General features: G+C 46.1%; 1 protein-coding gene across 6 annotated transcripts in view; it reads right to left on the bottom strand.

Moving 5' to 3' along the window:
• Nucleotides 1-13,765, bottom strand: part of MYPN (myopalladin) — a 179,174-nt gene that overhangs the window by 73,116 nt on the left and 92,293 nt on the right. For all 6 annotated transcript variants that reach the window (XM_075000208.1, XM_075000212.1, XM_075000213.1 and 3 more), the window contains 2 exons: nt 8,692-9,291; nt 4,678-4,825 (listed from right to left, as the gene is read on the bottom strand). In XM_075000208.1, coding sequence (XP_074856309.1) covers nt 4,678-4,825; nt 8,692-9,291 — 748 coding nt within the window. The remainder of the gene's footprint in view (nt 1-4,677; nt 4,826-8,691; nt 9,292-13,765) is intronic.

The raw sequence follows: 13,765 nt of genomic DNA, 5'->3' as shown, positions 1-13,765 counted from the left end.
CTGCCAGTGGCTCACCCCTGCCTTACGGCACCAGGACACCTCCATGCGACATGCCCTCACTGTCGAGAAACGGGTCGGCATCGCTGTCTGGAAGCTGGCCACTCCAGACAGCTACTGATCCGTAGGGCAGCAGTTCGGCGTGGGCAAGGCCACCGCTGGGGCTGTCCTCACGGAGGTAAGAGGACCCGGGGGGGGAGCCCGGGGGTGGAGGGCCACACACACCCTGAACACCCCTCACTGGTGCTCTTTCATGTTCTTCCCCTGCAGGTCGTCTGCGCAATCAATGCCCTGCTCCTCCACAGGCTCGTGCGGCTTGGGGACCCGGATGCTGCCATCGCGGGGTTTGCCAGCCTGGGCTTCCCAGATTGCTTTGGGGCTCTGGATGGGACCCATATCCCCATCCGTGCCCCGGAGCACAGCGGAGGACGCTTCCTCAATAGGAAGGGTTACCATTCTGTGGTCCTCCAGGCCTTGGTGGACAGCCGGGGCCGCTTCCTGGACATTTATGTTGGCTGGCATGGCAGCACCCACGACGCCCGGGTATTCAGAAATTCAGGCCTGTGCCACTGGCTGGAGGCGGGGACCTACATCCCCCAGCGGGAGATCCCTGTGGGGGACACCACCATGTCCCTCTGTGTCGTCGCAGATGCAGCGTACTCCCTCCGGCCCTGGCTCGTGCACCCTTACACGGGCCATCTCACAGCCAGCCAGGAGCGGTTCAACACGCGCTTGAACCATGCGCACCAGGTGGTTGAGTGCACTTTCGGCCACCTCAAAGGGTGCTAGAAGTGTCTCATCACCTGCCTGGATGAAGGCCTCACCAACATCCCCCAGGTTGTGGGCGCGTGCAGCGCACTCCACAACCTGTTGGAGAGCAAGGGAGAGGCCTTCTTCCAGGGCTGGGCTGTGGAGGCTGGCAGGGCCGACGTCCAGCCACCCGCTGCCCCTAGTCGCCAGGTCGACCCTGAGGGGATCCGGGTCCGGGAGGCCCTGCAGGCCCATTTTGAGCAGGCTGCAGGGTGAACGCTGGCAGGGCCAGCTGTGGGCGAGCCACCCACTTCCCGCCCCCCATCCTCCACAACACTCCCTGCCCCCACGCTCACACCACAGAGCACCCGAGAGCACACCCCCCGACACTTTTCTTTGAAATAAATGGAAATGTTGTTTCAAACCAAACAGTGCATCCTCTTATTAATAACATAGAAAAAAAGGGGGGGAACTATTTACATGGGGGGCAGCTAGCAAAACAGGGTCCAACAAAAACTATGTACAAATGGGGGGCCACATCCTCGGCCCCGCACCCTAATGTCCAGCGCCCGGTGTTGGAGGGCGCGACCCTCGCCTCGGCCAGAGCCCTGGGCAAGGCTGGGTGGGGGCCAGGAGAACCGGCAAATACGGCCGGGCGGTGTCCCCAGGCCCATGGTCCCCCTCGGTGGCAGGCCCCAGGGTGGCTGATGGTGGAGGGATGGCAGGAGGAGCGGCGGGTGGCATGGTGGGCGGCGCGGCGGGGGCGGGGGGGCAGGTGTTGCGCTATGCGCTCAAAGGTGCGCATGAAGGCCCCCCAGGCCTCCTGGCACCAGGCCAGCACTCGCTCTTGGAGCTCCAGCCGCCGCTCCTCCACCCGCAGGCACCGCTCCAACACCTCCAGCTGACACCGGAGGGTTGCGAGCAGCTGGGGGTCTGTGGCCGTCCTCGGGTGGCTCTGCCGTTGGCTTCGTCCTGGGGCTGGTCGGTGCTGCGCTGAGGGGCTGGCCTGCTGGGATGGTCCTGGTGGGCTCTCCGGGACGACGCACACCTTGCCGGCGCTCTCTGGGCCCTCCGATGGTGCAGCTGCGGAACAAGGGGGAAGAAGAGTGGGGACAGCCATTAGTGTGGGCCCTGACCCATGGCCCTTGTCCCCCCACCCCTCTGCTGCTGGTTCCCCATCCCCGTCCCCGGGAGATGCTGCTGCTGCTGATGGGTGTCCACCCCCCACGGGGGACCCTAGGTTCCGCTCCCCCCATGGCGCTGTCCTGCTGGGGGGCAGGGGCTGATGCACTCTTCTGAGGGGCATACCACTGCTGTCCTTGGGGCCATGGTCATCTGGGCATATGGAGGGCCCTGGTCATGTCTCTTGTCCCCGCCCCTTAACCCCGGGGGTGTGCACCGGGGGGTACATACCTGATGCTCCGCTCCCACGGTCAGGGGACACCCACTGGGTGGACGCCTTGCTGGAGCTCCGGGATGGGAGGGCAATGCGGAGCCCCCCGTCACTGGAGGAGTCCCTCTCCTTCTCCTCCAGCATCACAGGGGTGGGCTCCTGGGGGGGGCCCTGGGGTGCAGGGCTTGCTTCCAGGGCAGACTCCGTCTCCGGGGCCTGCTGGGGCTCGTCGGCCGATGTGTCAAGATTGGCCAGGGGGGAGGAGGTGTACTGGAGGCCCAGGATGGCCCTGAGCTCCCTATAAAAGGGGCAAGTGGCGGGGGCGGCCCCAGATTGGCTGGCCGCATCCCAGGCCCGGGCGTAACCATTCTGCAGCTCCTTAACCTCACTCCTGACGTGGTCAGGAGTGCAGGCAGGATGACCCCGGGAGCCAGGCCCTCGGCCAGCCGAGCGAATGCATCCACATTCTGCCTATTGCTCCCCATTACCTGGAGCACCTCCTCCTCGCCCCAGATCCCCAGCAGGTCCCGGATCTCGGCCTCCGTCCAGGAGGAGGCCCACTGTCTCTTCCCCTGCTGGCTGCCAGCCTGGGAGCCCTGGCTCCCCTTGGGGGGGGTGCCCTGGGGTGCTTGGGGGGCTGGCTGGCTGCCATCGCTGCGGGGTGTTGGGCTGCGGCTGCTGTGGGCGTGCAGGCTGAGCGCATGGCAGTGCTGCTGCCTGCACGCGCTCTCAGCTTCCTGCACAGGAACACAGGGGGCAGGGAGCTTTAAGGGGCTGTTGCGTGCGGCCACCGTAGAGCTCAGGGGCTGGAGAGAGCGTCTCTGAACCCATCAGCTGATGGCCGCCATGGCGGACCCCGCTATTTCGATGTTGCGGGACGCGGATCGTCTACACGTGCCCTACTTCAGCGTTCAGCGTCGAAGTAGGGCGCTATTCCCATCTCCTGTTGGGGATAGCGACTTCGACATCTCACCGCCTTAAGTCGATTTCAACTTCGAAATAGCGCTCGCTATGTGTAGATGTGGCGGGCACTATTTCAAAGTTGGCACGGCTACTTCGAAGTAGCTGGCTCGTGTAGACGCGGCTAATAAGTGGGTGTTGTCTGGCAAGATATCATAGTAATTAGAGACTGGTCAACTGAACTTTCTCAAAGTTCTGGGGATACAGGAATCAGAAGTTTGGTTTGGCCTCATACCCAATGATAAATGCAGCATATAAATAACCTGTGGCATCAGTGGATAAATTGAATGCTATGTAGTACCCCTGGCATCATGCAGTAGGCTTGGAAGACTGACTGGTATTCACAGTTGCTATTTGGCTAATTTGTCTTATTATCACAGCCGGGACAAACTGTAACACTTATGATTCATCTGCAAAACATACCACTTGCCAGTTGTTTTACTAGAAGTATTCTAGGAGGGGAATTCATGAAAGGAAAGGTCAAGAGCATAAATAAAAAGCACAACAACAGTTGTGCACAGCGGGTAACTGACTCCACAGGGTTCATATTTTTCAGATATCTGTTTTCTCTATTAGAGATCCTTAAATACACTTTTTAAAAAGTTTTTATTTGTGAGAAACTATGGCAAATCCCTCCTTTTTGGACTAAGCCTCCATAAACAACTAGTACAAGGGGTCCCATGTAAGTGGTGAGAACAGAATCCTTTCTGACAGATAATATGGCTGCTCTGTCACCATTAGTATGCTCAGTCTTTCATGTCCAAATGCATCCCAGTATTGGTAAATGACTGTAGAATGTGCATTATCAAGGAATTCCCCCAGTTTCCATCAGCATTTTGTTGCTGCCTTAAATTCTGTCTAAATTAATGCACAGTTGAAGTAACTCTAGTTGAAATCTACTGATGTTCACTCTCTTGCGTTTTGTTTAAAACTTATTTTGTGAAGATCACCTACCTCTGGTTTTGATGTTCCTACTGAAGGAAATAACAGATACCACATATATTCTTATGATACACTTATAATGAAGTAACCTCAAGTACACAAAAAAAATAGTTAAAATACCACATTAATTCCCACTGTTTAAACCAAAGTACACAGGCAGTCTTAACACACAATGAGTTCCCTTTACTTAAGTTGTATCAAATGTGTGGTAGATTAATTTAGACACATGCAATGAATTAAATATTTTGAAAAGTGAGGAACTGAAATCAAATACAGGTGAAGCTCCCACACATAGCTTAGATTATACATTCCTGTATTACTACTTAAATATATTATCAAGAACAAATGTAATTCACAAATAAGAAGTCCTGTGGCATCTTACAGATGAACAAATTTATTAGGTCATAGGTTTTCATGGGTGACATTATTGAAGTACAGCATTCTACTTCCATTCCTCTTTATATCCTTTCAAAAATTCCAGCTTGTTTTACAAGATGCTACTCACTACAGGAGTTTATGATGAAGCATAATATCACCCTTCCAGCCTTACACAGATCTATGGCCCAAAAACTCAGCGTCTGTCTTGTTCATAATAAGTGAGTGAAATACACTTTACTAACAATCAGTTTGTTTACCTGTTGACTGCTATGGTGATGAACATCCTCTTTGAAAAGCATTTTTCTCTGCAGCTCCCTTACAGCCACAGCTTTTCTGTCATGAATATAATCATCTGTTGCTAATTGCAGGGGTTTTAGATTTTTCTTCATTTGTCCATGGGTTGATCTATAAAATAAATCAGTCACTAAAATGCTGCTAATGATAAACAGTAGTCAGTCACCTTTGTAATATAATTCATTACACTCAGAATATATGAAGAAATCAGCTGACTGCTTTATCTATTAAATGGAAAACAAAAACTCATCTTACTATGTGCATTTTATTCTCATTAATGCCAATAGGAATTAAGAACGCACATGGAGAAAAGAATAAGCATTATACACTGCACCTTGTATAATGATCCAGATCCTTCCTTTTTAGTATGATGTCATTGCAGTAATGCCAAAGTATTCAAGAAACGTGTGGACATCTAGCATAGGTACACAGAGGCATGGATGTAACACAGCAAAAAGTTAATGGTGTTTATATTTCCAGAGCAACCACATACAGGTTGTGTCTTTTCCTTCTCTTCTCATATTTTTCTTGGTCATTCATTCCTGTCTCTGCCCTCCTCCTCCTGGTTTTTCTGGATCAGCGGCAGACAAACACCAGCCTGTGGGCTAGCCCCTGGCAAATCACCACCACCACATTTACTTGTACTTCTGCAGGTACAGATACTTGCAGCTCCTATTGGCTGTGGATCGCTGCTCCCAGCCAATGGGAACTGCGGGAAGTAGCACAGACTGGGATACCACTTCCCCCAGTTCCCATTGGCCAGGAACGGCAATCTGTGGCTAGCTGGAGCTGCAAGCACCCATCCTTGCAGAGGTAAATACAGCAGTAGTGGCTTGTCAAGAGCTAACCATGGAGAACTACCACCATCTTATTTCCTGCCCCTGTTCTAGGTCAAACCCCTCTCCTACTATTTCTGAGATGCTGCCTCTTTTTAAACTAAATACAACTTTAATAAATATTTGAATATTAAACAACAATTGCTATACTAGGAGAACCTGACATTGGAACTCTGGAAATATATGTCTGGAAAGCACATCAAGAGGTAATCCAGTCCAACCTAAATGTTCACTTATTAGCTAAAACATTTCAGCTTTCTGCAGGATTATTTTTGTGCCCCTCGTTTTGTTGCTTTCCCCCATATAAAGATGTACATTTGGCCTCTGTCAGGTTAGCGGCTATTTACAAATGGAATTAGTTCTGAGCTGGGAGCCAGAAACAGTAAAATATGGATAATAGTAATACAACAAACTTCAGTATTGTTAAAAGTTTTGTAAAGCACTGTATAGTTTAAGTTTGTAAAGCACTGCATACATGTGGAGTTGATTAATGTGTTGTGAGATTGTAAAAGCTTGAAGAGATCTCATTCACTCTTTGGTGGGGTAGAGTTAAAATACTGAGTAAGAGCATGAGAGCACAGTTTTATGTGTCTGTGTTTCATGCTGTGACTGCAGAAGAGCGCAAGCATATGTTTCAGGAAAGTTGCTGAGCTCAGCAAAAACCAATTATCCAGTAGTGCTGAGCAATCTTAAATATGCAAGGGGTGAGATTTCTTTGAACTTCTGAAAGGTTGGTGAGTGGTGTGAGTAGGCCAATTTTTTAAATTCCAAGATTTGTCTGCATATGACATAAAATCATGGCCGGGGGACTGTCCATAGGACAGTGAATCAGGAGACCTTGTGTTTATCCTTGACAGTCACTGCCTGGCTGCATTTCATTTATTCCATGTGCAAGATAAGGGTAGTAATGTTTTGTAAAGAGTTTGGAGGTCTGTCCATGAAATGAGCTATACAACTCCTAGTGTAGTACATATTAACCCAATGTTGGTATGAAATAAACCAGTTATTATTTTAATCAGAAATAAGTTCCCCACTGGCCAGGTCACATCCACTCAAAACAGCAATGGACCCTACCAGAACAACAGGTGCAAAACCTCTAGATTTACCATCACCATGTACCCTCATCACAACACACCTTTCCAGATCTATGGGTACTACACATGCCAATCACACCATGGCTACGTCTACACGTGAAGCCAACATCGAAATAGCTTATTTCGATGTAGCAACATCGAAATAGGCTATTTCGATGAATAATGTCTACACGTCCTCCAGGGCTGGCAACGTCGATGTTCAACTTCGACGTTGCACGGCACCACATCGAAATAGGCGCTGCGAGGGTACGTCTACACACCAAAGTAGCACACATCGAAATAAGGGTGCCAGGCACAGCTGCAGACAGGGTCACAGGGCGGACTCAACAGCAAGCCGCTCCCTTAAAGGGCCCCTCCCAGACACAGTTGCACTAAACAACACAAGATCCACAGAGCTGACAACTGGTTGCAGACCCTGTGCCTGCAGCATGGATCCCCAGCTGCCGCAGCAGCAGCCAGAAGCCCTGGGCTAAGGGCTGCTGCCCACGGTGACCATAGAGCCCCACAGGGGCTGGAGAGAGAGCATCTCTCAACCCCCCAGCTGATGGCCGCCATGGAGGACCCGGCAATTTCGACGTTGCGGGATGCGGATCGTCTACACGGTCCCTACTTCGACGTCGAACGTCGAAGTAGGGCGCTATTCCGATCCCCTCATGAGGTTAGCGACTTCGACGTCTCGCCGCCTAACGTCGAAGTTAACTTCGAAATAGCGCCCGACGCGTGTAGCCGCGACAGGCGCTATTTCGAAGTTAGTGCCGCTACTTCGAAGTAGCGTGCACGTGTAGACACAGCTCATGTGATATATCTCATGCAGTGCACTAAATGCCCCAATAACAGCTATGTGGATTAAATCAGGCAATCCCTATGCTTTTGACTATGCTCACACAGGAAAATGATAAAAGCCAAAAACACCTGTAGGTGAATACTTTTCACAAAATAGGTCAGATATGGAGTGACCTTAAAGTACACCTGCACAACCCCCTCAAAAGATGAGTCAGGGTGCTTAAATTATTACCTTTACTAAACACTAAAAATCATGGACTGAATAGAGACACTAGATTTATGCACAACACTGTATAATCCACTAATTCTCCTCCCTTGCCCCAGCTTTTTTTCGTTCTCCGCTACAACTGCAGGGAGCAGGGGAGGTCTGGCCATTTCAGCTTGAATGTTCCTTGAAATATGTGTCAACGACTTAAGCTAAACAATCTGTTGCACCTTGTATGTAGCTGTGACACTTTCAGTACATTTTCCAAACCTGAAAAAGAGCTCTGTATAAGTTCAAAATATTGTCTGTATAACCAAAAGAAATTGGTCCACTAAGAGATATTACCTTACCCACCTTGATTAAATAAAAAAAGACACTTTAATCATTAATTATGTGGGTGTAGCAACTTCCTTGTTTAGTTACGTAGCACATACTTGTCTGTTACATAATTCTTTCTCTACCGCTTGCTCCAATAATTAAGTTATACCATTTATATGAAAACTATTAATTCATCAGAGCTTTTCTGTAGGTCTTTAAATATTTAACAGTTGCAAACAAAATAGCATCCTTTTGTAAATTAATTTTAGACATTCTATATGCCTACCCTTGAGTGACCATGACTTGGTTACCAAATCTTTTAAAAATTTAAATAAATCTAAATGGGTTTAGATCTGCTTATCCTTTAAAATCTCTTCCTCCCACTAACAGAATTCTCTGTCTCCCTGACAAAGTCCTGAGAGTCCTCGATATATCCTTCCTCCATTTGTTTTAATCCTATTCTCTTGAGTCCACCCTATCCTCCAAGTATCATTTTGCAAACCTACCATCCTTTCATGTCAGCCTGGCTTAAAGATTTTTTAATTGGGTATTAGATTTGAATAAATCAAACCCTGCTTCCCCAAAAGTGCAAAAGTACAAGAACCTACCAATATAGTTTTTTTTTATTTGACGAATGCCATCATTTCAACAAAACATCCAAATGAGCACAACACAGACATTAATCATGGTTTCAAAGTAACTTCCTATACTAACTTCAGCTTCTAAGTTTGTGCTACTTACGCAGCTGGTGCACTTCTAGGCAGACCCATAGCATTGGTTGGTGGTACAGAAGGAAGTGAAGGAAGAACAGAACTGAGAAAGGCTACTGGGTTCTGAATCCGGCTGCTCGGAGAGGCAGGAGTAGGAAGTACATTCTGGGGCTGAAACTGGTTCAGGCTAGATATAGAAAGCAACAGTGGAGGCAACACTGGTTCTTTGGGACTTGCTAGAGGCTGCTCAGTTTGGCTTGAAAACCCTCCCGGAGACCTTGTCTGGACTGGTGAAGGAGATGCTATGACATTTTCCTTGTTCATTGTTCTTTGGGTTCCTTGAGGCATGCTGCTGAATGTAGGCACTGGGGAGCTGGAAGGGGAGCTGATAGGTGGTGTGGTGTTCTGGGACACAAGGAACTGTTTCGGTCGGGCATAGCTGAATGTTTGTGAAGGAGAGACTTTGGCCTGCTTGTACACAGTTGATGTAGGCTGCTCGTTGAATGAAGTGGCCAAGTTCAATGTACCTGTGTTGAATGGCAGTTCTCTTGGAGACAGGGCAGATGGGTGCTGCAGATGCTGCTGTTCAAGCAAAACCTGGTTGTGGAGCTGTTGTAACTGGGTAGGATCTCTGCACACAAAACAAGGAGGGGCAAAATCTGTCATGTGCAACACCAGACTTACACAGGTTGTCTGCCCTGCCACCATAATTCTGAAAGCAGAAATTTTCATGTGCAGTTTGTTACACCTTGATCTCAAAAGGAAAAGAGAGGAAGCTGTGATACTGATAACAAAATCTAGTTAGTCCTTCTTTCCTTCTCTGTTCTGTGGCATCAAGCAAAGAGAACAAAAGTGGATAGGACGGAAATACTGTTAAAATAAAATTTTCCTTTCCCCTGCTGAAAGCCTTTCCCCTTTCTTCCAAGTGCCAAAGTATTGGAACAGTTTTGTTTTTTTTAAACTTTACTAGGTGAAGAGACGTCTTTGCAGGACTATAAAACCATGCTGTGGAGACTTTGATTCCTTTATTTAAGGGACATGATAGTCAGATTCTGCTGTAGTTTGTCTCCACCAGTGTCTGTGGGCTTGCACTCGTATTGCTGAGAGAACAATTAAAATGAACTTTTAACAATCTACTATCAAGTCTACCATGTTAACATCTGTTAAGTTTAAACTAAGTGCTGAAGCAAAGAGTGAGGTAAACAAAACTCAGTAATAACTACAAGAACAAGTGTAATCAGCCTTAATTTGACTAGTGTTGACATTCAATGCCAGGCTGAAGTACATCATTCAGGGAATAGCTGCATTTCATGCCATTTTTATTTCCTAGATGTTATTTATAGTGGATATCTTCAGACTTTGTTTACTTTGCAGTCAAGGCAAACTATTTCCCACAAGTTTGTGATATAGTTTATGTTATTATGCAGGTAGAAATATAGCATATGGATAATAGACTGTGTTTCCCATTAGTGAAACACTTTGTAAATAACAAAGATGTGAAGCATCATCATGTAATAAATTTCTTCATTTTTCCTTTAATATCAAAGAAATATAGGCTGCTATTGCTTATTTTTTAATGCTCTTCCTATATAGGAAGGGGTTTCAAACACAAAAAATTCTCTCTCTGAAATTTCAAAAGTAGAAACTGCTCCAAACTTGCACTCCAGAGCTAAATGCTATGAACATAATGGACCTTCAGGTTTATTTAAATAGAATTGTTATTTACATAATTTATCATGCACAAAAAACTATGTTAAAAGAACATTTTAAGGCTTCAGAGTTAGCACTTAAAAGTTAGAAAATGCCAGAGTTTCAGGTTTCCTATGCATGTTTAATTTGGCCTCTCTGGACATCTGCATTGTGATACAGCCTTTAAACACACAATCATATCTTATTTTTTCCATAGGAGTCCGTAGTCATTCAAGTATGGGGTAACATTAACAATAGGTGGGTGGCCCTGCCAACTCCAGCTATGCAAAGAATTTAATGTCCCTTCTCCAGGTCCCTCTGAATTGCTGCGGAAGCGCTGCTCCATGTGGCAGCATCATGATCCAACCAACGCTAAGGGCTGACTGCTGTAGGCCCTGCACCTTCTGCCCTTAGCCCTGCCCTTGCTGGGGCACAGAGCTGGGCCCCCCTCCCAATTTGCCCTGGAGCCCGGGATGTCTGTCAGCCCTGCTGCCTTCCTCAGCCTCTTCTTCTCTAGACTAAACATATTCAATTTTTTCAACTGTTCATCACTTCAGGTTTTCTACACCTCGGTTCTTTATTGGTGCTCTCATAAGAACATAAGAATGGCCATACTGGGTCAGACCAAAGGTCCATTCAGCCCAGTATCCCATCTGCCGACAGTGGCCAATGCCAGGTGCCCCAGAGAAGGAGAACAGAAGACAATGATCAAGTGATTTATCTCCTGCCATCCATCTCCTGCCCTTGCACCATACTTTACCCCTGGCTAATAGCCATTTATGGACCTAACCTGCAAAAATTTATCGAGCTCTTTTTTAAACCCTAATAGAGTCCTGGCCTTCACAGCCTCCTCCGGCAAGGAGTTCCACAGGTTGACTGTGCGCTGTGTGAAGAAAAATTTCCTTTTATTAGTTTTGAACCTACTACCCATCAATTTCATTTGGTGTCCCCTAGTTCTTGTATTATGGGAAAAGGTAAATAATTTTTCTATGTTCACTTTCTCCACACCATTCATGATTTTATATACCTCTATCATATCGCCCCTCAATTGCCTCTTTTCCAGACTGAAAAATCCCAGTCTCTCTAGCCTCTCCCCATATGGGACCTGTTCCAAACCCCTAATCATCTTAGTTGCCCTTTTCTGAACCTTTTCTAATGCCAATATATCTTTTTTGAGGTGAGGAGACCACATCTGCACGCAGTACTCAAGATGTGGGTGTACCATAGTTTTATATAGGGGAAGTATGATATCTTTTGTCTTATTATCTATCCCTTTTTTAATAATTCCTAACATCCTATTTGCTTTACTAACTGCCGCTGCACCCTGCGTGGATGTCTTCAGAGAACTATCCACTATAACTCCAAGATCCCTTTTCTGATCTCTCGTAGCTAAATTTGACCCCATCATGGGGTACGTGTAATTTGGGTTATTTTTTCCAATGTGTATTACCTTACACTTACCCACATTAAATTTCATTTGCCATTTTGCTGCCCAATCACTCAGTTTGCTGAGATCTTTTTGTAGTTCTTCACAATCCCTTTTGGTTTTGACTGTCCTGAACAACTTGGTGTCATCTGCAAACTTTGCCACCTCACTGCTTACCTCATTTTCTAGATCATTGAACTCTCTTATGAACTCTTAAGTTTGCTGACATATTTGTCAACATGCAATACCCAAAACTGGACTCAGCATTTCAGCTGTGGCCTCACTAGTGGTAAGTAGAGCAGAGAATCTGCCGTCTCTTGTCTTACATATGACACGCCTGTTAATACATCCCAAAATGACATTTTCTTTTTTCACAACACTGTTAACTCATATTCAATTTGTGATCCACTATAACTCCCAAGTCCTGTTCTGCAGTACTACCGGTTGAACCTTTCTTGTTCTAATGCCTGACATTGGGATGTCAATATTTTGTAGCATGTTACCAACACTCCCACTGCTTATTGAGCTCTTAGGAGATGTTTAGGGGTAAATTGCAGCTAAATAACAGCACAGAAAACTGAGAGCCAGGTCTGGTGGCTGTAAACAAACATTATGAGACCGTGGGAAACTTGGCCACACCTATGATAAGTGGTCATCCAGCTAACTAAAATTATGCTGGATTAGAGTTTGCCGGATGACAGAGTTCTGGATTAGAGAGGTTCAACCCGTGCCACGTAGCTTATTATTCCACACTTCGTAACTGTGAATTTGATCTTTCTTTCCAAATGTGCCACACAAGGGGTGTGTGTACACTTCCAGTCCTCTTTCGAAAGAGGTATGCAAATAAGGGAAACTGAAAATGCAAATGAGGTGCACATTTGCATATCTGACCGTCATTTGCATATTCTTCTTTCGAAAGAAGAAAACCTGTATAGATGCTGCTCTTTTGAAAGTAAACCCCATCTTTGAAAGAATCCTTCTTTTCTTTATTTAATGGGAAGAAGGATTCTTTTGAAGATGGGGTTTATTTTCAAAAGAGCAGCATCTACACTGGTTTTCTTCTTTTGAAAGAAGTTCTTTTGAAATACAAATATGCAAATGAGGAGTTAAATATGCAAATATGCACCTCATTTGCATTTTATTTCCCTCATTTGCATACCTCTTTGAAAGAGGAATGCAATTGTAGACACACCCAAGGTGTGGGTAAATCACTGAAGCTCTGTTTTCTCATCTGTGAAAGTGATTATATGATACTACAAACTTACCTCAGAGTATTAATTGGTTAATTTTGGAAAGTACTTTTAAATCCTTACATGAAAGAGGTTATGTTGGCTTTCTTAAAAAAAAAAAGCAAGGGCTCCACACTTCTTGCTAAATAAATTGCATTTGAGGCAAGGAACTCTATAATTTCATTAGCAAAAAGCTAGAAGTGTATTTCTTTAATTAACCGCAAAAGGGTGTAGAGATAAAAGAGGATGCAGTTTGCCCAAAAATTATGGTTGGGATTTCGAAAGCTGCCCTTTAATGAAATTACTCTGTTTCTTAAGATTTCCTCTCAGACCACAGTGCTTTAATCCTGCCTGTGTCTGTTATCACAGCATTTTAAAGCTCTAAATGTTTTGTCTTGGGATAAGATTAATTTTCTGGATTATAAAATTATGGAAGATCACATGAATCTTCAGTTTCATATTCAGGAGATCTTACAACTACTTGCCTATAGGAAGTACAAAACTGCATGTATCTATTCTCGATGAAATTACTTAATACTCTTGGGGGCATTCTGCACCACAAAATTAACAATTCTGTGCCAAAAATTAAAAATTTTGTGCACAGTATTTTAAATTTTATTTTCAAATAAATGTGGCCACTCCAACATGGCACTGGGGCGCACAGGCACAGGCTGCACAGAGGCGGGAGTTTGCAGCTCTCTCCACTGGACGCAGACTCAGCAGTGAGGCTGCACCCATTGCTGACACCATGCAAAGACTGG

This window comes from Carettochelys insculpta, chromosome 7, assembly GCF_033958435.1.
Source record: "Carettochelys insculpta isolate YL-2023 chromosome 7, ASM3395843v1, whole genome shotgun sequence".
Classification (NCBI taxonomy): domain Eukaryota; kingdom Metazoa; phylum Chordata; order Testudines; family Carettochelyidae; genus Carettochelys; species Carettochelys insculpta.
This window is presented reverse-complemented; position numbering and strand designations above follow the sequence as displayed.